General features: G+C 41.1%; 1 protein-coding gene across 1 annotated transcript in view; it reads left to right on the plus strand.

Annotated features, from left to right (window-relative positions):
* Positions 1-26060, plus strand: part of PTPA (protein phosphatase 2 phosphatase activator) — a 51963-nt gene that overhangs the window by 9699 nt on the left and 16204 nt on the right. Inside the window, exons 4-8 of the mRNA XM_063432644.1 lie at positions 11164-11289; positions 12557-12674; positions 17991-18090; positions 18638-18762; positions 20062-20162. Of these exons, the coding sequence (XP_063288714.1) occupies positions 11164-11289; positions 12557-12674; positions 17991-18090; positions 18638-18762; positions 20062-20162 (570 nt within the window). The remainder of the gene's footprint in view (positions 1-11163; positions 11290-12556; positions 12675-17990; positions 18091-18637; positions 18763-20061; positions 20163-26060) is intronic.

Raw genomic sequence — 26060 nt, forward strand, 5'->3', positions numbered from 1 at the left:
CAGGTTTGTATTCCTATCGCTAGAGTGTTTCTTTAAAGTACATGTGACCAACAAGTAGGTGCACAGCTATTGCAAGATGGTGATGATGCAAACCTAACGTTTTTTTTTTTTTGTTTTTTTTTTATAATTAAAGTGAGAATTGCTGGAAATTCAGACTGAATTTGAACAATTTAGGCCAAAATACCAAATTACTAAAAATTCTTCCAGTCAATTCTGTTTTCAGTTTGGCTGTTTTGACCTTACAGTTTAAAGGGACACTGTAGGCACCCAGACTACTTCAGCTCATTGAAGTGGTCCGCGTGCTGTGACCCTCTTGCACTTGGTGCTGCAATGTAAAACATGTCTACCAGACAGCCACTAGAGGGCTTCCGAAATCCAAACTGACCTTTTGTCCGTTATCCGACGCTGTACGTCCTCACGCTCTGTGTCAGATTTCCCCCATAGGAAAGCATTGATGAATGCGTTCCTAAGGGGAAATCCTAATGCGAGCGCGACCATTGACGCATATGCGCATTAGGTCTACCCCGCAGGCTGACGGCGGGGGAGGAGCATGGGCAGAGCCTGACCCAGTGCCGAGGGAGGAGGGAACCTTTCTGGCACTATAGGATCCCTTTAAATTTACTTTGAATTCCTGGTAATTCTCACGTTAGTGAATAACCCTGTTAGACTGGTATAGCATCATGGGAAATGTAGTTCCCTGACTGGACAGCTGCCTGCTGGTTTCCTCTGCAGTAGAGCATAGCTTGTTAATTCAATGCAGTCTTGACTGGACTTATCCAATATTACCCAGTTCAACTGTTTTGCCTAAAATTTGAAATTCACTTTTAATAACCGGAACTTCACACTTTCATTAAAGGATCACTATAGGGTCTTGACCACAAACATGTATTCCTGACCCTATAGTGTTCAAACCACCATCTAGCTAACCTGGTCCCCTCATGCTTCCGTAAATATAGTAAAATCTTACTTGAATTCAAGTCTGCAGCTGCATACTTTTTCCGTTTCCATTAGACCTGCCTGCTTACCTCAGCAGAAGTGGTGACCTGATCTGATCACAGTGCTTCCCCATAGGATTGGCTGAGACTGACAAAGAGGCAGATCAGGGGCAGAGCCAGCATGATTCAAACACAGCCCTGGCCAATCAGCATCTCCTCATAGAGATGAATTGAATCAATGAATCTCTATGAGGAAAGTTCAGTGTCTGCATGCAGAGGGAGGAGATACTGAATGTTTGGATGCATTTTAGGCAGCCATGACCCAGGAAGGATCTCTAACCGCCATCTGAGGAGTGGCCAGTGAAGTTATCACTAGGCTGTAATGTAAACACTGCATTTTCTCTGAAAAGACCGTGTTTACAGCAAAAAGCCTGAAGGTAATGATTCTACTCACCAGAACAAATTCAATAAGCTGTAGTTGTTCTGGTGACTATAGTGTCCCTTTAACAATCCTGATTGTGCATCATATTGTGAATCGAGAAATGTGAAGCATAGAGTGGGTACAAAACTAATTTAACTATACTGTATAAAGTGAGATAAATGCTGCACTACAAACAGAAATGTTTGACAGTGATTATAATTTTATTGCCCTGTTTTTATTGTTGGTTATAAAGCACCGATCTATTGCGCTGCACACTGGACAGTTTCAGCAGAAACATGGCTGACGACGCATATTGTAGCTCGGTACCACACGATTGCGGTGAGACCAGATACAATAAAACTCCCTACAACGCAAATACAAAACTACTATTATGCATCACATTCGTATTTCAAGTTGGACTTAAGTTGTCCTTCTTGGAAACAGAAACTCTAGAAATCGTGTTCCTACAACTATCCCAGAGTTCCCAGCTTGACATGCAAATGAGCACAGACAGTCATAATGTTCCATATTGCATTTCTGCAGGTACACTTGGCAATTGACGTTTAATATAAAAAATAAATAAATAATGGGCTATGATCCAAAAGGATCCGGGGCTATGGGCTAGGATCCAAAAGGATCCACCAGAACCCAGTCAATGTAGTCAAAATGAATCAAATGGCACAGGGGGCTCTGGACAAAAGCCCACCTTTGTTAATGTTTTATCCCATCTTCTCCTGAATTGTGCTCTGCGTTTTCCTGCTAGGTGTTGTATATCTGCATGTCAAATAAAAACAAATCTGCCAAATATTATTTCATTTCATTTGTGTATATTTTAATATTATGTCCTGAAACTAATACTATGTGACGTGTGTTCATATCTCTTTGTGTGTCAGATAAAATACATGTTGAAAAAGTATAATATTCAATATCAGATCAGTCTGTATCTATCACAACAGGATTGCTTGCTGAGTGACAGAGGCAGATGTTAAGGGGGGTTGATTGAAGAACGCAGTGGGTGTCGGGGGAGTAGGGAGTGTGAACATGAGGAGGTGGGTGAACGATGAGGGGAGCTGACACCTTCCTTAGTGAGCCACAGTCAGTTCCTATGGGAGAAGAAATGTATTCATTGTTTAGAATATAATATCTGCATGTGTCGTTTGTCTGTTGAGATCGTTATTTGTATTCTGTGAGATTGTGTATGTAAACTTATAAACACACATTCTATGTACTGTGTTAAGATGACTGGTTTATAGACAGCTCTTGTTTGTGACCAGATTACTACAGTAAATTAGGAGCACTTCCTGATCTATGCATGCTATTGAAGCCCATAGGGGGCATTTGAGATCTGCTTTGTCCATTCAAACCTCCCAGTAGTATGCATGTTTTTATTTTATTTTATTTTTTTAACATTTGTTGTTTTTGCTTGTATTTGAATGCCTTACCTATATATTGCAATGAAGACGTACCAATTTCAGCAAGGAGTGTCCCTTTAAGTAGTGTTAAAGAAGGTCAGAGATGTACATGAGATAATGAACCATACTTAGGGGGCCTGTTTTCTGTTATAACACACTGAAGGTGCTATTCCTTTTTAGACCACTGTCTCACCTTTAGTTGCTATAGGTTGGTAATTCATGATGGAATTGTAGTTTTATAATAGATGTGTAGATACCTCTTTATCTTTAAGGATTACAGCATGGAGTTTCCTTTTAGAAGTGGTGATAAGAAAATATATTTAAAGATACAGGTACATTGTCTAATGGACTGTTTAGAATCCTCTGCCAGTCCAAGACACCGAATCGGCACAGTTCCACAAATTTATCTTCTCATCTTTATTATATTTTATTAAATATACAACAAATGGTACATAAAAAGTGTACAGGCAAATTTCTAATAATCTAGGTTATTCCTGCCTGCAACAACTACAAAAAAGAATCCACGGACCCCCTTTACAGATCACTGCTGTGACATCCTTGCAATCACTGCGCCGGTCCAATCTCCAGAATAACGTAATTATCTCATCGTCTGCAGGATGGGGCTTGTGACACACCGCGTGACGCACTCCCTTTGCAGCCAGCACATGTGCGATGCTGCAATACACACCGAGCACATCTTGTTCAGTGCTGTTTATATCCATTTAGATGTGAACGGGTACATTTTGTGCTGGTTTTGCATCACTGTTTGTCATTTCTAAAATATAGAATAATGAAATATTCTAAGGTAGCCTAATTAAAAAAAAAAAAAAATATACAAATTGTGCCATCCCCCTTGACCTCACCTCCAGTTGCTGCAGGTAAAGCATAATGGGATTTGTAGGTTTAGAACAGACTAGGGGGTACCTGATTGCTACCACTGCTTTTTATAGGCAGTTTATCATGCAGAGAGTGTTAAACTGCTTGAAACAGCCATACCTAATCCATCTGCATAGGCAGGATTCTGACAGTATCTCTTTACTCTCTTGGCGAAAGTGCCTGTGTCTTCATTAAAGAAACACTCCAAGCACCATAACTACTGCAGACTGATGTATTGTTATTATAGTGTCATTGAGTGTCTCTGCTTTTGTCCTTAAAGGGACACTATAGTTACCCAGACCAGTTCAGCTCAATGAAGTGGTCTGGGTGCCAGGTCCCTCAGGTTTAAACCCTTCAGATGAAAACATAGCAGTTTCAGAGAAAGTTAAGACATATTATGCCTCCTTCGCGCAGAGTGCCCATAGGAAAGCATTTAAAAATGCTTTCCTATTGAAAGCTTGAATGTGCGCACGGCGCTTGCCGCGCATGTGCATTCGGCTCCTCTGATGTCGGCGGGGGAGGAGAGGTCACCAGCGCCAAGGGAGCCCAGCGCTGGAATAAGGAAAGCTGCTGAAGGGGTTTTAACAGTAGGGGCACCCTCAGGGCACTATAGTGTCAGGAAAACCGCTTTGTTTTGCTGACACTATAGTGATCCTTTAAGTTCAGTTAACTGAATTCCCCAGCAGGAGATGCAGCCTTGGACCCAGGTAAGTTGTCATAAAACATTCTAAAAATTTCTCTCATGAATGTACAATCTCTAATCTCTGCAACACTCCCATTTCCTTTCTCAGATCACCACCCCTTATCCTTTGCTCTCAATAGCCCTGTAACCATCATCCTCAACCTAACCCCCCCTCAACTAAGAAGAAATCTGAATTACATTGACCTCCAGCAGCTATCAGCTAATATTGATTCCCAACTTCTATCCATCCCTACTTTCTCCTGTCCCTCACTGGCTATCTCCTCATGTAACACTACCCTAACCTCTGCCTTGGACGCTGCAGCCCCGCTCCAAACATGCACCTTGAGGAGAACACCAACCGTCGCACACAAAATCAACACGCTACCTGCAGAGATGCTCCCGTTGTGCTGAACGCTGCTGGAGGAAGTCACGCACCCAGTCGGACTTCCTCCACTACAAATTCATGTTGCGTTCACACAGCACAGCCCTTCCCCTTAGCCAAACTGTCATACTCTTCCTCCCTGATTAGCTCATGCTCCCGCAATCCCAGGCGTCTTTTTAATACTTTTAACTCCCTTCTTTGCCCTGCTGTGGCCACCCCCCAAACTAATCTTACAGCTGATAGCTTTGCATGCTACTTTACCGACCAGATTGAACAGCTAAGGAAAGAATTCTAACCACCTTGCCCCTTTATTTCTCAACTACACCTGGATCATGCCTTTCCTACCCTTTAGACTTTCTCCCAGGCTACTGAACAAGCGGTGGCTGCGCTTCTCCTTTCCTCTCGCACCACCACTTGCCCGCTTGATCCTGTCCCGGCTCACCTTATCAGATCTCTCTCCTTTTGTCTTGTGCCTTCCTTAACACACACATCTTCAACTGCGCTCTCTCTTCTGGTGTTGTCCTTGCTGCCCTTAAACATGCTACTGTAGTACCCATCTTAAAGAAACCATGTCTCGACTCATCCTCCCCTTCTAACTATCGTCCTATATCCCTGCTCCCTTTTTCCTCAAAGCTTCTGGAAAGACTGGTCTTTGCCCATCTGACTTGTTTCCTCAGTTCCAACTCTTTCCTTGATCCTCTTCAGTCTGGCTTCCGCCCCCTCCACTCTACTGATCCCTAATCACAGCTAAATCCAAAGGGCACTATACTAATTCTTCTTGACCTCTCTGCTGCATTTGAAACTGTTGACCATGTTTTCCTTCTCCAAACTCTTCAATCACTTGGTCTCTGTGACACTGTCCTCTCTTGGTTTTCCTCCTATCTCTCACAACGCTCATTCAGTGTCTCCTTTTCTAATGATACCTCCTCCCTTCGTTCTGTCTTGGTTGCAGTCCCCCAAGGCTCTGTACTTGGTCCCCTTCTATTTTCTCTTTATACTGCCTCTCTTAGCAAACTTACAACCTAATTTGGATTACAATACCACCCGTACGCTGATGATACTCAGATATAGCTCTCCTCCCCGGACCTCTCCCCTGCCTTCCTGCAATGTGTCACTGCTTGACTTTCTTCCATCTCTGATTGGATGTCCTCCCGCTTTTTGAAACTCAATCTCTCTAAAACTGAACTACTTGTCTTTCCTCCTCCTAATACTGATCCTTCTCCTTCACTCTTCCTTCAAGTTAGTGGTACCCACATCAGTCCATCCTTGCAAGCACGCTGTCTTGGCGTTATACTTGATTCTGGCCTCACATTCAGTCTTAAAAACATAGCCCGCATCTGCCCCTTTCTTAAGCAGGATGCTACTAAGGAACTTGTCCATGCTCTAGTAATCTCTCGCATGGATTATTGTAACTCTCTCCTAATTGGTCTTCCCACAAGTCGTATTGCCCCGGTACAGTCTGTAATGAATGCTGCAGCTAGACTGATTTTCCTCTCCTGTCGCTCCTCTCACACACCTTCCCTCTGTCAGTCCTTACATTGGCTTCCTGTATCCTACAGGAGTCAATTCAAGGTACTAATCCACACCTATAAAGCACTGAACAATTCTAGCTCCTTTTATATCTCTTCACTGATCTGCAGGTATGCCCCTTCTCGGTCTCTCCGCTATGCCCAGGATCTTCTCCTGTCCGCTGCTTGCACCGTATGGCCAACTCATGCTTGCAGGACTTATCGCGGGCGGCTCCCTTCCTATGGAATAGCCTGCCTACCGCCATCAGACTCTCCCCTAGTCTTCAATTGTTAAGTGCCTTAAAACCCATCTCGTTAGGAAAGCTAATGGCCTCCCAGAGTAACCTCTAGCTTACATACCTGTCCCTTGCTCTCTCCTAAAGGGCAGCACTCTATTGTCTCCTCCAGCTCTGCTTTACTCCAACCTTGTTTGATTGCTACCTCCTGTCCTGTTGTGTTTTACGCCCCACCTCCTATAGACCGTAAGCTCGTTTGAGCAGGGCTCTCTTCAACCTATTGTTCCTGTAAGTTTTTGTAATTCTCATTTATTGTGAAATCTCCCCCTTTGATAATATTGTAAAGTGCTATGGAATATGCTGGCGCTATATAAATACCAGTAATAATAGTAAAACGGTTAGACAAATTACACTGGAACAGCACCTGGCGCCACTGGCACCATAACCACTACAGCAAGCATAGCTGTTGAGAGACATCTGAATTCTCATGCAGGAGAAGAAGAGTTTTAGCGTAGGCACCCAAAAGGACCAGGTATAGAGGATCCATAGCATAACCCTTCATTATGACTTTCATTTGCCCCTTGGGTCTCTTGTTAGTCATTGTTATAAACAATAGGTATTATTAAATAATGGTAATACATTTAGACCAGTGATTCTAAACCTTTTTTTGACAGGGACTTAACTTATTTGCACAATGTTAGGTTTGTATCCCATTCCCCAATCTAAAATTAACTCTTTGACCCTTTAAATTGTAAAGTACTAAAATGAATTCTCCAGAAAGCCTTTATAAGACTCTTCAGTGTTTCCATTGCCCCGGGAAGGCAGTGCTGTGAAGTAAACATCTAACTGTGGGCAGATGCCTAGGGCCCGGAGAATAGGATGCATCCATCCCAGGGACACTCTAATAATAGCATGGGAACCCTAGTTTCAGTCCCTGCCCAGAGGCTTAGATTCACACGATTAGACAATGGGATATGAAAACTGTTAAGAAGCAGAATTGACACAATAAGCAGGACAATCTATATTCACAGGTAGTGTTGTCATACTTTAAAGAGCCAAACCCCACAACCACCTATATACTCCTTTAATAGCTGGTCTTCGAATTGTTAGGTGATTTACTTCTAACAATGTATGGAACTAAAATGTAATTCAGAATATGAACACATCCCATTGTACAGCACTATGGAACCTGATGGCGCTATATAAATAATAATGTATCTTCTTTACGCAGACTGATTTCTAAACACATTTATTGTAGTTTTAAAGACATATGACTGTGGAGCTCTGTTATACGCTCCGACACCCCAACAGTATGGAGCTCCTAGACATGAGGGACAGAGGGCTTTAGACCTGAAATAGGGACACTTGTGAAGTATGGGTCTGCCTACTTAAAGGAAATATCGCATCTCAACTAAAAATGAAACCTGCCGCAGAGTAGAATAAAGTAACTTCTATTGCTTTAAATTGTGTGACTGTTATTTTGTTAGTTTTGGTGAATGTAAGTAATTGCTTATGGACGTTGCACAGCCATAAATCCTGTTTTAAAATCTGCGTTTGTTGATGGTCACAAATAACGAAATTTTAGGGGAGCGATGCTGCCACTGTCCACCTGAGTTCTGACCCTGAGCTGTAATTGCCAATAAATCCTTTGAGCTGTCTTTGTGTGTGTCTCTCTGTCTCTTTGTGTGCATAGTACTGCTGTCACACGCAGTCTGTTTCATTTTCCAGCGTGATTCTCTGTTAGATTTACTCACTAAGCTGTGCGTTGCTAGGAATACAAAATATATTCAACATAGCCTTGCAGAAAACACAGCTGATTTGGTTTATTTATTAATTTTAATTTGCTATTTTAAGGTGTCATTGTATAGCTGACAGAGTATGAATAACCGTTTCTCAGAGCCTTTTGATGCACTGATCTGATGTCATCAAAATGCACTTACATACATATAATTTATTGTCTTGGCTTAAAGGGACACTATTGTCACCAGAACAACTGCAGCTTAATGTAGTTGTTCTGGTGAGTACAGTCTGTCCCTGCAGGCTTTTTGCTGTAAACACTGTCATTTCGGAGAAAAGGCAGTGTCTACATTACAGCCTAGGGACTCCTCCAGTGGCCACTGAAGTTGCTTTGTGGATGTAGACGCTGAACATTCCCCATAGAGATGCATTGATTCCATGTATCTCTATATGGAGATGTATATTGGCCAGGGCTCGTTGCTTCTGCCCTCGCCCTCCCCTCCCTCCCACCTCTTTTGCCAAGATCATCAGAATTGACTATTTTAGCCAATCCAATGCCTTCCTATGGGAAGCATTGTAATTGGCTAAGATCGTCAATTCTGATGATGTCAGCCAAGGAAGAGTGGCGGGGCCAGAAGCAAGGAGCCCCATGTGGCTCTGGAAAAAATTCAGTAAATCCCCTTTTTAAACAGAGGTAAGAGGGGGTGGTTTTAGAACTAGTGTCAGGAATACACGTTTGTGTTCCTGTCACTATAGTGCCCCTTTAACTTTTAAAATAGCTATGTCAAAAAGTTTGATTTAAATGGACACTCAAGTTACCATAACCACCTCAGTGGATTGAAGTGCGTATGGTGTTTAGTCTGTGAGTGCAAGGTCCTGCGAATTGGTTTTGTTCCTGCAGACCTCTCTCCAATACAGAGACGGAGCTATACTCTTTTTCACTCCATACCAGGGTTTGTGGGCAGTGATAGGCTGAGAGTGTCAGCTGACATCTCTCAGCCAATCTCTGGTACGAATTGGTATGGTGAGAGGTGGAAACATATCTCTGCCATATCGTCAATGGAAGCTGTTTAGTCGTGATGCGGAACCTGCACCTACACACTCCAGGCACCATAACTTCAGTCCATCGAAATGGTTATGGTGTCTACAGTGTCCCTTTAGTAATGGTGATCCCTTGATACTGTGCTGTTACAGATTGTGCACCATTACAATGTCAATGGTCGTACACTATTTTAAATGGATGTTATGGAGAAACTGTTGCAATACAAATATATTTGTTTCATTCAATGTAATAACACAGCTAGTGAACTTGTTATATGTAAGGCCGAATTTTCAGTGTGTTTTTTTTGTTATTTTTCTTGACCTATAGTATTTTGTTTACTATTTGGGTATAATGGGTGTGAGCATTCAGGGTAGACTGATGTGAAAATAAAATAATTTAAACAATTGTAGCAGAAGGCTGCAACATGAAAAAGAAGTGTTTGTGTGTGTCTCTGTATGTGTGTCTATCTGTCTCACTTCTGCATATGTATAGGTAATCTATGTTCTCTTATCCAGATAACGGGTGTGGGAGTATAGCTATATTTATGTGTTAGATATCCATGCACAGATAGAAAATACTAGTGGACTGGAATCAAAATATATATTGGCAAAATTGAGTGTGTCACAATATCTAAAAGGGCAGTAGGTATAGAGGTCATACGTTGTGTCTCTCGATCTTTATTTAACAGTTACTAACAGGGCTTTAATGTAACATTTGCAGCACTTTTATAATGAGCTCTATGTAAGACAGCCTGTGAGCTTGCAATCTATCTGTACGTTTATATTGCTATGGAAAGGTCTGTGTGGGTTTATATAGTTCATTTATTTTCAGTCTTCTGCCTTGTCAGGTACAATATTACCCCGCTTCACAGAATGGCTTTTCATCCAGTGCCCTCGCTGGCTGCTGCTGCCGCTGACCCTGGCTACGCTGGGCACATAGCCTTTTGCTTCCGTTGCAATATTAATTTAGCTGGACAATAGAAAGACGGCTGCGCTTCCACACTGCCTTTCAAAGAGACCCAGACACCAGCAAACCCTTGTGTCTCTTTAATTATGTATTAGGCTGCCTGGGCTGGCAGCTGGGGCCTGCTCCATGCATACAGCTCTGCTGTTTTTAATCCCTTTTAAAAAGCAGCAGAAAGCAATGGATGCGTGACTGTCATACCCTTCCCCCCGCCTCCTCTTCTCCAGCTTCTAAGCCTAGAGGTACAACATCCCCTGCCAGCCATTATTCAGCCCGTCACTGCTTTTGCAAGAGGCTTGCAGGAAGCCGGTTTGCCCGTAATGAGCTGCCTATGGCTGTGAGGATGGTATACATGTAAATCGTATACGTTGTTTTACAAGCGCCTCGCTCCCTGATTCTTAATTGCAACGCAAATCTGTAACCAGCACAGTCGGGCCGTTTCTGTCTGATCATAGCCCATGTTGATTAGGCATCAGAACAGGGAAACGAAGACCCTGTTCATTACATTATTAACAAGTTCACCCCACTGTGGCTACTGTGTTCACACTGGCAATCGAAGGGTTCAACGCTAGTTGCTCATTGTTATGTTGTAGGTTGAAATGGGAAATGCAGCAGCCAAGGAGTAGGGCACGATTAAAAGATCCAAGAGCCCTCTCTGCTAAAGTTAAAATGAATTGTAAAAAGAAAAGTAATGTCACCAGGAAATGGGTGTGCATTTCGGGGCTCCCCCTACTGGTTGTGTTTTATATTTTTGGTTCGTACATTTTCTCATGTAACTGTATCTCCAGTAATTTTCCAAATTATTAGAATATGAGCCCCAAGTCTTTAACCACTGATTGTGGCTGGGGAAGAATGCATGATAAAGTGAGAAAACACAAAGTATTTCCATAGTGCCCGGTAGCTGGGGTTGGTGTCTGTAGGGAGTTGTAGACTAATGGAAAGCTGAGTTTGTTGTTGGCATCTACACAGGCAACCGAGAAGCTAATGGAGCTCCTGGACATCTTGGATCGCTGGATTGATGAAACGCCCCCAGTGGACCAACCGTCACGATTCGGCAACAAGGCCTTTCGCACCTGGTACGGAAAGCTGGATCAGGTGGGAACAACGAGAGAACTACAGGGGCGGCCAATTATGGTTTGGGGTCTCCAGCAGAGTGTGTTACAAAAGAGAGGGGATACTTTGTATCCATAAATGCATGAGGAACCCAAATGGTTCACCTACAATCCACTGGTTTGGACTATTAATTAGGAACTCATTTTAGCTGCACTGGCCTCTGGTATCATTTAACCACACCTGCTGAATAATTTGCCACTCAAATGGTTAACCCCGTCACGGCCTCTAGGGTATATAATTTTTACCACTTCTTGTTCACAGTATTTAAGATTGACTATCGTTATACTGGTTTTTTTTTAATGTGAAATACATGGATACTTCTTAACTTTCACGGTAGAAGTCTTCCGACACAGTGCAGAGAATAGTGGATTCTATTTAAAGATTTTATTAATCTGGAACCCTTCCAAGTATAAATGGTTTTGTTTCCATAACAACCACCGCATTCCCCTTCAGTGTATATAATAACACAGAGCTGATTGCTAGAATCCCTGGCTTGATAGAGGTTAGGCCTAGTATTCTGACAGGTCCACTCGGAGAGCATCGCTGGATAGGTAACTCAAAGATTTAACAAACTCCTACTCATGGTCAGGACTGTAAGCGTAAAGTGAAAATGTTGCTTTTACAATCTTTGTCTCCCTTTCAAAAATAGCAAATCTTGAGGATTTTTTTTTGTTTCGTTTTTTTTAAAATATTCTGAACAGTATAGTTTGACTTTTTTTTTTTTTTTTTTTTTTTATTCTCTCTTATAGGCTAATCCCTCCTCCTCATATGTGATAATACTGAAAAATTTGAGTTAAGGGAGAGAAATGATAAAGACTGTCAGGTCATGATTGCATATCCCATTTGGTCAAGGGTGTTGAAAAATGGCAGGCTCACTTTAAAAATATTGCGGTCTTGAGAGTTAGGAATTCTAAACACAGACATGAAACTGTAAGAATTTCCTTTCTGCACCCTTGTTACAAATAAGTACATAGGGGGTAAAGGCTGATTTAAAAACTCAATTCAACCATGTACAACAAATTTCTTGTAGAGGCTCGTAACCGTTACAATTGCTCTTAACTAAGCTCACAACAATGGAGACAAACGGCAGCTCTACGTCTCTTAATTATTTACAACACCCGTGAGCCTCTGCCGACCATTGTAAATTAACAGTAGGTACCTATTGACTACTCCTTGGGAAAACGAAGGTCCAGTGTTGATTTGCTATGTTAAACAGTACCGATATAATGTTTGCGTCTCGTTGACATAGGAAGCAGAAAACCTGGTTTCCACCGTTATCCCACCAGCACTAAGTGCGGCAGTACCCGAAGTGGCCGTGTACCTTAAGGAATCCGTCGGCAACTCTACCCGTATTGACTATGGCACAGGTACCTGGACAATTGTTGTTATTCTTTGTAGCTTACAGTTGTGCATAGTATTAGAATAATAAAAATCATATCTATATTGTATTTTTTTTTTTGTTCCTACTTGCTGATTAGTATAAACATTTAACCTTTATCTGCTTCCCCTCTGCTGAGTGACCGTTTCACAATTAAGCTATTCCTTCTCCCATTTCCACTCCACACAAGTGTGTAGCTTTATGGTATAATTTAAGTGGGACCGTGACATCTCTGGAAATCACATCATTGCATAAAACGCTGACAATCACCTATAACCAGTGTTAACATTTTATTTTCATGAGAGGCACCATTCTCTTTTAGAATTATATTACAGATTTAGTTCCAGTTCAGACAAGGCAAGGCCAGGGTAAACATTGCGAGTGGAGAGAAATCGGAACACGGTTTCATATCTCCTCTTCCATGTATTCTATCTCTATGCTGACTGCCAGGTGCAAAGGACAGAGCTTATAACAATGGTTGACAGGAAGCCAAGATGGAGGCGCCCAGTAGCAGGGTGAAAAGGTTTAGATTTCTACATTAAAATTCATTTTTGACACCTTGCAAATACATATTTGTTAAATGTCCGCACAAGTAAACATAATATAACAATACTGGAAAGTGACAGTTTTCCCTTAAATCATTTCAGTGTAAACCGTGTTTAAATTAAGAAAACAGAAAACATTTATTATTGTTTTGGGTTGTTTTTTTTTCACGAGGATGAGAGGGAATTTTGTAAGGAAAAGCCAAACTGAGAAATCACAAAGTGACATCAAATACCTTCTGTGACAATAGATGATGCTATTATTTATGTTTCATTTTAGTAATATAAAGCTAATGTTTCAGGGGCATGTTTCTGGGGTCTCTGCGATAGTTTTAGCTAAGGGTTGACTGAGAATCATGGTCTTAACTCATGCTCTCTTGCAAAATGCCATTTCCGCATGCATCCAGCCTTTAAAAGTGGGGTCTGGCTGTCCTGTGAGTGAGAGGGTTACATTTCTTTAAAGGATCATAGCTATAAAAAGAGGTTACAGACCCAATCATCTCTAAAGCAATATTATCCACAGGTCACTGACATTATGATTGGTTGCAGAGAGGGGGAAATGAAGTGTAAGCTGCAGTTTTGTGTTTAGACTCTAGGGGGCTCTGTTGCTACAGAGGTGTCTGCTTGCCTGTCGCCTGCAGAGGTTTCTCTCAATACTCTCCTGCCCACTGCTTCCTGATCTGTCAGATTTTCTTTTCCCCTCTCTCTTTTTCTCTCGCTCTCCTTTACATCATTTTTGGTTCTCAGTTAGTCACTTTAAAACAGTTTGTGCCTCGTTACTCCATGGGGTGACCGCATCACTCACATGTGTTTCAACGGAACACTGGTAGACATGCAAGATGTGTTATAAACACAGAGGAGATTTTACGCACACAATACTCCATGGGCATGCATAACATCTCACTTGTGTAGCACACCGGGAGGGATCCAGAGTTTAGGCAGGCTTTCACCAGTAATGAATAATGCCACCTTTTTCAAGGAAACAGCTTCCCTGTTTCCTATTTTTGTTTACTTGTCTTCACTTTGCAAAATCTGAGATCTAGTATTCGTGGCATGATTTGAAAATACAAAATATATACCGGATTCACAATAGAATTGTATAGCTGCCCACCTTATCTGGAAACAAAATGCTAGCATGCGGTTTTTTTTTAACATTATTATTTCTACACCGCCACAGAACGTGTTGGTGCTATATAATGGGAATAAACTACAAATTATGCCAAAGCTTACATTATTGCACTTGGGTTAACATAGTTACTGGTAAAATACTAATTCGGCCCATCAGTCTGGTTATAATCGTATTTATAACTCTTCCACTGTGGCTTATGAATTACCATCCCTTCTAGCCCACCATATATAAAACTGATGATCGCGCTTCGCTATCATGGTTTTTGTATTATTACATATATACGTATAGAACGCCAGCATATTCTCTGGCTGATGCATGCAAATGATAGCTACAGAATACGTTTGGCACGCAGGAACAAGAGGTGATGTGGGCGCAGCTCGAAAGAACTTACTGTAAAGTGATACACTGTGCGATCTGTGCTGTTCTGTTGCAATTGCGTTTGTATTTTTCATTGTTTATCCAGGGCTCCCGTTAGTCTATTCTGGTTATGGCCAACCTTGTTTTTTTGTGCTATAGTGATTACTGTGTTTCACATGATTCTTGGCCAGCTGGAGTGCACCGGGTTAACCATCACGAGACTAATGTCAGGTCTGCCAGCTGTGGCTTAATACACCGTATAGTTCAGGCAAGGTGAGTGGCTGCCTAAAGAGTTAACCTGTGTACTGCGAGCGATAAAGGAACCTGCCTAATGTTACAAGAAGTATTCTCCAGAATCAGATCAGCCTCCTCAGCCTCGATCTCGGAGACTCTGTGGGTTTTATTCACTAAACAGTGAATTGTGTTAAGCTCAAAACAAGATTGCAAAATGTAGACCTAAATAGTCAAGCTGGAAAGGCACCTGATTGGGAGAATGTTTCCGATGCATCTATTTTAGCCTGAAGTTGGTATTGAATAAAGCCTTTGTGCATTTGCTCAGTAAATGAACTACATCCTCCTTCTCATTCTGTCTGCTTGCAGACCATAATCTGTGCTGATACAGAACAAGAATAGGCTGGCAGGCAGCTCACTGAGAGATGTATTTTTAAAGGAAATACAGAATTAAAACTTTGAACAATCCCCCTTCTATTTTATAGTGATTTTAATATTTCACTGTTTGAAGACTAATGTATTGTTATTTTGTTCATTTCTGTTTGCTGGCTAATCACATGCCGTGTGCTTGCAGTTTTTTTTGTTGTTGTCTTTGGGGTTTTTGTTTTGTTTGTGGCGCTGTACAATGTAGTCTATTTTTATATATTTGCAAAGCTTTACCATTTTTATAAAGCCTAGAAAACTTGATGGGGCATGCATCACTTTGAGACAACAGTCTCGTTCAAAAAAGTTACCTTTGAATGAGACAGTTGGCTGAAAAAGCAGATAAATATAATAATTTTTTAATTTTTCTTTTTTTAAATGTGCCCGCTTCTTCCTTCTTATGCTTTCCACACCCATTTCAGGGGGAACGTGATCTAACCAATCAGCGTCCTGTCCCTAGAAATGCTGGAAAAATTGCATTGGGCATGTCTGACGGATAAACCCATGTGCAGTTGGAAGATCTCTTCACCTTATAACATCTTGACAGAGGGAGAAGTGAGGGGTCTGATCTGTGTGATTCACGCAGAGCAGGCTCCAGTGTCGGGTTTCTCTCTCTCCTGCTGCTGTTCATTGATGCCCTGTTTCTTTCATTAGTGGCCTGGTCTGAAACTGAGATATATGTGGGTAAAAGGAGGGGATGGGGGCTGAAGAATCTCCCCTAACTGAGATCCGTACCCAACAATGCTATCTGACCAAGTTTATAGAAAGTTAAGAAATGTTTGTTACGTATTTTTCAATGCAATTATTACTTTATTTTAGTTTTTTTATATTTTTGTATATTTCTTTAAAAGTATTTGCTAGTTTAAAAAAACTTGTCAAGTGATGCATGTCACTCTAAGAACTTTTCTTCTTTTTTTTTTCTTATTTACAACAAAGGAGTGTAAAAAATGTCAATAAGTATGTTGAGTAGTTAGAGTTCTAAACAGTAAATTGCAATATGCAGCAACGTGTTTTATTTTTATTTATTTTTTGCAGACTTTACTGTATTGAAGGGACACTCTAAGCATCAAAACAACATTAGCTTATTGAATGCGGTTTTGATGTATAGATTCTCTACTCAAATCACTTGGTTTTTCCAGCCTTTATCATACCTCCCTGCATGTGACTCACACAGCATTTTCAGTCAGCACAGTGTGTTTACTTTAGAAACTCTTACTTCCTGTCCTGTTAATTGAAATTAAAAGGCATATTGCATGCTACTAGCAGAGCAAGAGATCAGAAGTTAAAAAATATGGCTATTTCTCAGGAAGGGTGTAGAGATGCTGCATCAGTCACAGCCAGGGGAGGTGTGGCTACGGCTGAATAAAAATAAATGTGTTTTTAACTCATAAATGACAGAGCATTGAGCAGTTGGGCTGCAGGGGAATGATCTATACACTAAACCTCTTTCATTAAGCTGAAGTTTTTTGGTGCTTTTTAATAGCAGATTTCCACATTTTTTCCAATGCTCTGTCCCCAGTATTTTCAAATCTCAATGGTATTTACTTTGCCTCTGTATAGAGGGTCAGATAGATAACACATCTATATTTCAATTTGTGTGTTTTGTAATCGGGCTGAATTCCCAACAATTCACACTTTATACCTCCACAATGCATATCTATAGTGTACAATTTTTCAAAGAATAAGGAGTGTGTAGTATACCAGTGATTTAAATTATACTCCGCTAAAGGACCACTAAAGTCACTGAGACCACTTTATTTCTGTGAAATTGCCTGGTTGTGCTGGTCCTGTAATTTTAACTATGCAATGTAAAACCCGCAGTTTTGTATAAACTGTGTATAGAATGTTTGCATTGCAGGGTGAAACACACCTTTTGTGGCTGTCATCCAGATAGCCACTAGAGGCGCTTTCTCTAAAATGATCAAGTAAAACTTGCCGTGAATTAGCAGCCATTTTGAGTACCCCTCCATGAGGAGCATTGGTTTAGCCATTCGCTCAAGAGCTGGATAACGTTGCAAGAGACAGAACAGTTGGAGAAAAAAGTAATAGTTATCTGCAACTAGAGCACTATATCGTTAGGAATAAAAGTTTGTACTTCTAGCGCTATATAAGTCCATTTAAATGTAAACACCAGAAGCTATGAGGTGTGCCCTTTTTCAGATACCACTCAGCAGACTAAACACTGCTCAATTAAGCTGCTATGTGATCTATCAAGCGAAAAATGCACCACAGGTTAAAGTAGCTCTAAACCAGGACTTGAAAACCTAGGTCTTGCTGAGTTTGATGTGAGTTTGGTTTCACCTGATTGGTTAGGTTTGTCAGAAACTGATTGGTATTGCTTACACCTGACTTGACATCGTTTGATCAAATTTGTCCTAGGACTTATGGGGTATAAAGGTTTCAGGGACAATAACTGCCAGAGGTGCATTATTCTTTGGTGTCTTGTTTCGTTACAACCCACACCTTGTATGTCCCCTTGTAACGTGTTGGTCTAAGCAAAAGTCCCTAATAACCCACTGGGTGCCTTTGGCATGGTATAAGCTATCCTTCCATAACTGTGTGTCTGTTCAATGAAGATGCGTGGATTTCATTCTGCACAAGCTCAAGCGATTTTCTTTTGCAGGTCACGAAGCTGCATTTGCAGCCTTCCTTTTCTGCCTCTGTAAAATTGAAGTTCTCAAAGTGGACGACCAACTGGCCATCGTCTTTAGAGTATTTAATCGGTAAGACCCAGTACCCACAGGGGATAATTCCATTGTATTGTATTGTATCCATAGTATTTCTTGAGAAACCAAGTCTCACAGAATGTTCTATTTAAAGGGACACTATAGTCACCAGAACTACAGCTTCAGGAAAAAAAGCCGGGTTTACATTACTACCTAGTAACCTCCCTAGTGGCCGTCACTCAGACAGCCACTAGAGGTGCTTCCTGGGTCAGTGCTGCACAACATATAGCACTGACGTTCAGCGTCCCCACACTCTGCATGGAGATGCTGAACTTTCCCCATAGAGATACATTGATTCAATGCATGTCTATGAGGAGAAGCTAAATGGCCAGTGCAGCATTTGGCTTCTACCCCTCGCCATGCCTCCGTGGCTGAGATAATCAGAATTGACAATCTCAGTCAGGGGCTAAATTGTGTTTTTTAACACTATAGGATCTGGAATAGACATATTGTATACCTGACCCTATAGTGTTCCGTTGAAATAAAAACGGCAAACCATATCTGGTACAGTGTTCATACTGTTTTCTTTTCTTACTTTCAACAGCTACCTTGAGGTCATGAGAAAGCTTCAGAAAACCTACAGAATGGAACCGGCTGGCAGCCAAGGAGTCTGGGGGCTAGATGACTTCCAGTTCCTTCCATTTATATGGGGCAGTGCTCAACTTGTAGGTAAAGAATAGATCACCCTTCAATATTAACCTGTACTTCCAGCATCCCAATGTAGAGTCATATAGATATGAGGAAAAGCAAAACACTAGTATCCCTTCTCTTTGACGGTCTTTGTCTGTCCATCAAGGTTGTTAGATTCCAGCCTCCCCAGATGTTAAACAACGATGCCAATAATTAGTTGCCCAGCGATTGCATTCAAAGAATTCTGGGAGTTGTAGTACATCCAATGGTGTTTTAACCCGGTAGTTGTGTGACCTGGGGGACAGGCGGCCAGGGCATGCCCAGCTTGCTCTGGGCCTGTTTAAAGTGGCTGCGGAGCGGGTGGTGCTAGAGCTGCTGGGATGTCTCTGCACTGCCTCCTGCCCGGCTCCATGTACTGATGCTGGGAGCAGGGATATCTGTGCAGCAAACCACTGCCCTCCATGGATGAGGTTCTACTCCAGCTTCCTTATAAGGTAAGAAAAAGAAGGCTGGATGGACTTCACTGTGGAAAATTAAGTGAGTGTATATTATTGTGTGTCTGTGTATTTCATTGTAAGTGAATTTTAGGGGATTGGGGTGTGCAAAGTGAGAGACACACATAAATAAAAAATAAAAATTTCTACTGTGTGGAGGCTGTTTTCGCCCCAAGAGCCATGTGACATGGGCACACCTCTGAGTACTTAAGGGTAATTAAAGGATCACTATAGTGTCAGGAACATAAACATGTATTCCTGACACTACAGTGTTAAACGGTTTAGTTGTCCTGCCCCCGCTCTGTAAAGTGAAAAGGTGTTTAAACTCTTTTTTCCCAAGCCGTGCCGGTCTCACCGGGGCTGGCTCTGCCTCCATCACTGCTATCATCAAACTTGATGATCTCAGCCAATCCAATGCTTTCCCATAGGAAAGCATTGGGAGGCTATTGCACTTGTGCGACAAAACGCCATGCTGCGCCAATCAGCATCTCCTTACAGATATGCGTTGAATCAATTATCTTTGGGGAACATTCAGCCCTCCTGTGCAGCACAGCACTAGGTAGCACCTTTAGTAGTTCTCTGAAAAGGCAGTGGTTACATTAAAAAGCCTGCAGGGAATTGCTATAGACACCAGAACCACTACATTAAGCTGTAGTGGTTCTGGTGTCTCTAGTGTCCCTTTAAGCAGATAGGTTAGTAAACAAAAAAAATGGGCTTTGCCATTTGAGAAATAACTTTGAAAATAAATCTTATACTATATGGGCTGTTCATCTATAAGAAATAGCTTTGATCAGTAATCATGTTATCAGATGAATAGAGAGAGTAATCCATTTTTTATTTGCAGATAATCCTACATTGGAACCCAGGCATTTTGTGGATGAAAAGGTGGTGAATGAAAATTACAACGATTACATGTTCCTGGAATGTATTTTGTTTATTACAGAGGTAAGAAGCTTATTTTATCTATTAGGCAGGATAGCCCAAATCAGATCCCCAAAGGCAGTAGACACGCTCAATTTTCAGGGTAATACCTTGATAAAGGTGGGCTTGATAAAGATTAATAGGTCAAATGTTGCTTTGCCTGTGCAATAAATCTGCCTGTGTCTTTAAAGGAGCACTATAGTGCCAGGAAAACAAACTCGCTCTATAGTGTTAATAGTTCTCCCCCCCCCCACCCTCATGGCCCCACTCCCGCTGGGCTGAAGGGGTTAAAACCCCTTTAGCCACTTACCTTTCTCCAGCGGCGGGCTCCCTTGGCGCTGGGGAACTCTCCTCCCCCTGCAGATGTCAGCGCCAAATGTGCATGCGCGGCAAGAGCCGTGCGCGCATTTAAACAGCCCATAGCTGTTTGTAATAATAATAATAATAATAGGGAAGCATTACTCAATGCTTTCCTATGGATGTCAGCATCTTCTCACTGTGATACTCAGTGAGACTTGCGGAAGCACCTCTAGCGGCTGTCAGTGAGACAGCCACTAGAGGCTGGATTAACCCTCCGTGAAATATAGCAGTCTCTGAAACTGCTATGTTTTCAGCTGCAGGGTTAAAACTAGAGTGATCTGGCACCCAGACCACTTCATTGAACTGAAGTGGTCTGGGTGCCTATAGTGGTCCTTTAATTCCGTGAGTGCCTGAAGATTTTTTTGATTTGCTGATACTGCTTCGGTGCACTCGGTTTTAAGTGGATTTGAGTGCGGTTTATTTTTCTCTGTTTCAGGGTAATATCCGTCAGTAAGTCGGACATATGTGCATTAAAGACACAGTACACAATATATATATATATATATATATATATATATATATATATATATATATATATATATATATATATATATATATATATATATATATTAAAGATTTGTGCAAAAATTAGTTTGTCCGAATCAAATTCCTTTATTCCACATCTCAACTAATTGATCCATGTGGGATTTACCTGTTGAGTCTTAGTTTATGAATAGGACTCCACAGATAAGTACCAGACCGATCGAATCTTTCAGGTGTGGATTAAAAGGAATTTGATTTTAATGAACAAGTCTCAAAAAAAGCTATTATACCTTAATGTCTTCCTGTCCTTAATACAGATATGTCACTCACTGACAAATCTGTTCATTGTCCTCAAATTCTACTCATAATGTATATTTAAAGGGGCACTATAGTGTCAGGAACACAAATGTGTATTCCTGACACTAGTTCTAAAACCACAGTTTAGGTGGTCTTCCCCCTTACCTAGGGTTAGAAATGTGACTTACACACCTTTTTTTTTTTTTTCAGTGCAACACAAGGCTCCTTGCCTCTGACTCCGCCCCTGACCCACCTCCTTGGCTGACATCATCAGAATTGTTGATCTCAGCCAATCACAATGATTTCCTATAAAAAAGCATTGTGATGGCTGGGGTCGTCAATTCTGATGATCTCAGCCGCGGAGGCGGGGCCAAATGCCGTAGAGATGCATTGACTTAATGCATCTCTCTGAGGAAAATTCAGCATCTTCATGCAAACTGTCTGAGGAGTGGCCACTAGAGGTGTTCCTAGGCTGTAGCCTTTTCTCCAAAAAGGCAGTGTATACATGAAATACCTGCAGGGACAGACTGTTGTCCCCAGAAGAACTACAATAAGCTGTTGTTTTTTGGTGACTATTGTGTCCCTTTAAGGATCCTCTTACAGGAGCCTAGATGGGTCATTTTGTCTCTGATAGATTAAATGACAGACAAGCAGCCATAGATCCGTGGCTGAAACACGTGCTATTAATTATGTCAGAGGTGTATACTAAGGCTTTTGTGGCCCAATCTGTCCAGGACAAATTTGAGAATCATTCAGGATTGGGTTATGTAAGTACCAGTCATTGAAAATCTAAAATACATAAAACGCTTTGCAACCATGTTTTTATTAAGTAAGCAAGTGGAATGTTCTGCTTGTAGTTCATGCCATCAATTATAAATGCATAAAAATAACATGTTCTGTGTTATAAACTGCATGTATCTTTTAAGTGTTTACCTCTCAAAGTGCTGCTTTTTTTCCCAGTACAAATACCAAAAAATATATAAAAATTAAACCGTTGTGGTCATTTTTCCAGATCCGCCTATACAAGGAAAAAGATAAATACATTTCATTTATTATGATGCAGAACTTTTAAAGGTGTCTTAACATAAATAAGAGCAGTGAGTTTGTCATTTTCTCCACTTTCCTTTTATGCAGTGTTTCCATGGGTAGGTCTGCATTGGTATTTAACACCCAACTCCCCCGACATCAGACTTGAATGAACACGGTCAGTGAGAGAATACCAGCCTTTTGTGCATTAAGACTGTGTATTGCCCCCCAGTGGCTAAATACAGGATTGAACCCTGGGGGCACCTTTCATTCCAATAGCGTGTGAGCCTGTAAAACAGGCTTTGGGATCCTTATCAATTAAAAGGCCAGCTTAAGCATTCCTCATGGAAACCATATGTAAAATCCTCTAAATAATGGAAGTTACATCTATTTGATTCATTATTATTTTTATTTATTTATTTTTCCTTTTAAAAGGACAGTAGAAAAGGAAATATAGACAGCTGAATTTTAAAAAATATTAGCAGAATTATTCACTAATGATAAGGAATGCAAAGTAAATTAATGTTATGCCGGGATTCCCAACAAGGAAACCTCCCTGGTAATTCACACTTTATCGAATAGCCCTGATGTATTTAGTCAATGAGAAAAAAAAGGTTTTCAGGTTATCTGGATCTGCCTTTTTGTGGCTAAAACAGTACAGATGTTATATAACTTGGGTTTGATTTTACTAAAAAAATGTACAGAATTTCTTTCAAACTGCACTATAATCACTGTAAACACCGTTTATCGAATAATGCCTTTAAACCATTGTCAGACAAAAACACATCCTACAGCACTGATCGCTCCCCTTGGCACCACCATTGCTAGTGACTCGCACTCACATGATGCTCAGGCACTCTACATTCTAGCTGAGCAACATGGGAACAGCAGCAGTGCGTCCAGAACACCTGCAGTGATTAGCATCAGTGTGCTACAGTGTTGAACACAGGAACATTCTTGTGTATACATTAACAGAAGGGTAAATATAAGGTTACCTTTTAATGCTCATGTACCAAGACAAGTTACTCTTGACTTGCTGACTGCAGCGGATGCATATTTAAAGGTATACGACCCATTTTTTTTGTTTAGAGGTCCACTCCCTTGAAAATTATCTTTGACTTGTTTCATGTCCTGTATAAAAATGGATATTTTGTCATCTGGGCATAAGTCATAATTGCCAAAAAGTCAATTTTGGGGGGAGAATACCAAGTTTATTTTTTTATTTTTTAGTTAAACTTTCAAGCCAGATAACTGAAAAATCATTACAGTTCAGTCATATTGTTTTATATCTCGTGGGGGTTTATTCACTAAACTGTTTTTGTGAGACGCGTTCCATAATTTCAGATGAGTAAACCTGTGCACTTTTAGCAGTGTTGCTCAAGATATGGCCTTCTCCTAGAGCCAGGCATAGGCAACCTTCGGCACTCCAGATGTTTTGGACTACACCTCCCATGATGCTTTGTCAGCATTACGGTTGTAAGAGCATTATGGGGGATGTTGTCCACAATATCTGGAGTGCCGAAGGTTGCCTATCTCTGTACTAGATGATTAGAGAAAGTTTTTTTAGTAACTTCATGACCTAACAATAGTAAATTATGTAATTTCTGAACACGTTTACTATCATTACTGTGAGATTTACAAGTCGGATACTGTGTAATACACTTATACACATCAAACAATTTAGCTCCCAGAAAGTAGGACGCTGCAGTAGGAATTTTTTTTTTTTTCCAAATTTGGTCCCAGTGACGAACAGCCTCTGCAAAGGGACACGTCTTGGGAAGCAGGCTGTGAATTGACAACAAAGCAAAATCTAGTCTGAAATATTTAGAAAATCCTATTTCTTTTGGCGTAAATTTTGTAGTTTGATTGCCAATAATATCTCAATGCCATCCCTGGTTCTTTGTCAAATGCTGTAGGTGCGGTCTGACAACATAATGTGGGTTTCCACAGCACCCAGAGCCCACCTCCTCCTGGGCAGCAATGATAATGCAGAATTTACTCTTCAAAATAAATATCTGTTGTGTCCAACCTGGATGGCAGTGGGGGGAGTGAACAGCCCTGATTTTTTTGCAAACTACTCCCAAAGGTTTGACAAAGAACAACGTGGCTCTGTAATGTTTTGCACAATACAGTGCCTTTAAATATACTTCCCCCTTCAAAGTATTTAATATAGTTTGCATATTCCCTTAGTCACTCAGTAACCATTACCGAAAAAAGACGGAAACGTGAACTGGCTCATAAATAGCCCTGTTTAGTGCCGGTTCCTTTCCCTTCTGCCCAGCAATGTATTCTTTTTTTAATAGCTCCCTGTTGCTCAACCGTATGCCTAACCATGCGTGGCACAGCTTTCCGTTGGTAGGGATGGGCACTGTGTGGAAATTTCACTCTGCGCACATAGCTTTTGTACCCTAAGGAACATAAATGGCTAAGGTTGTTGGCGTTGTTTAAAAAGGTGTCTAAAATATATTTAACCCCTCCCTCTGTGGGCATGGAACATTTGCACTGAGCAGGTGGCATATGCCCCCCGTTCCAGGGCAAAGCCTTTGTTTAAAGCAGGGGTGACCAAAAGACAGCCCTGTAGCCATCGTACGACCCTCACTGCCCTTTGCCAGCCTATATGCTGGCATTGCACCATGCGAGTGGAAAGGCTACAAGAACCGAAGGGCAAATTGTCAGCCACACTTGGGTTAAAGTCTTGCGTACACCGAGGCACTGAAAGTGTTAAACATGTACTAGAATAAAGTGTAAAATCGCTGAAGTTCTAAATGAGTAAAAAAAGAAACAACAAAACGAAAATGACTTGTAGCAAATTAAAAAGGACACAGTGAAGCCTGCCATGCCTGAGAAATCTCTCGCAACACAGTTTCCACTTCACTCTGCCCTTCTAAATTTGGAGGAGAAATTCTTTTTTTCCCCCTCCCTGCTCTCGATCTAGAGAAGGGAGGTTTCAGGTTACTGCTGGAAGGGAAGGAACTGACAGGAAGGGGTTGTTCTCATCTATCCCTCATCTCCCCCTGTCTCCCTCCCCGCTCTCCCTCCTCTTACTGACTGAGGAACCATTTACAAAAGGCTCATTCTCTGGGGAGAGTAGAGTCAGGAACGTAGAAGCCTGTGTGAGTAATTTCCTGCTCAATATGGCTTCTCTGACTCATACAATCCCCCTGAGGATACTGAAGGATTGGCTCTCTCTCTTCCCCTCTCCATCATGTGATGTCTCTCTCTCTCTCTCAGCTCTGGACTCTTTCTGTTGCAGTCTCTCTCCTCTGACATATCCCTGGATTCTCTTTGTATGCCGTTCTTTCTCTATTTTACTGGCCCTTTTTAAAACAGGCAATTTTTATACAATTCTTATCCTTCAAATGAGGAGGAAAAGTGTTTTTTTTTTGGTTTTCAATTTTTTATTTTTCTGTACAATACGTTTATCAAGCAACACAAAAACAAATTAAGTGTTTAATGTACTTCGGATTTGCTTGTGTACATATTGTGTGTGTATCAAACACACACAAACAAACAATTCTTAATAAATATATGTGCGTAATTTCCTGCTGCACATGAAAAAAACCTTTTATAAATGTCGATATTTAAAATATATATCCAAATTGCAGTCATGTCTATGTAATATCATTTTTTTTATTTATTTTTTTTTTAACGAAAATAGTTCCTCCTCCTGCTCTCTCTTAACTGGAAGTTCTTCAGTTTTTAGAGGAAATAAAAAAAAAAGAGAGAACGCAAAAATTTCCGTTTGTCTGCAGCCGT

The sequence above is a fragment of the Pelobates fuscus genome, chromosome 9 (assembly GCF_036172605.1).
Source record: "Pelobates fuscus isolate aPelFus1 chromosome 9, aPelFus1.pri, whole genome shotgun sequence".
Lineage (NCBI taxonomy): Eukaryota > Metazoa > Chordata > Amphibia > Anura > Pelobatidae > Pelobates > Pelobates fuscus.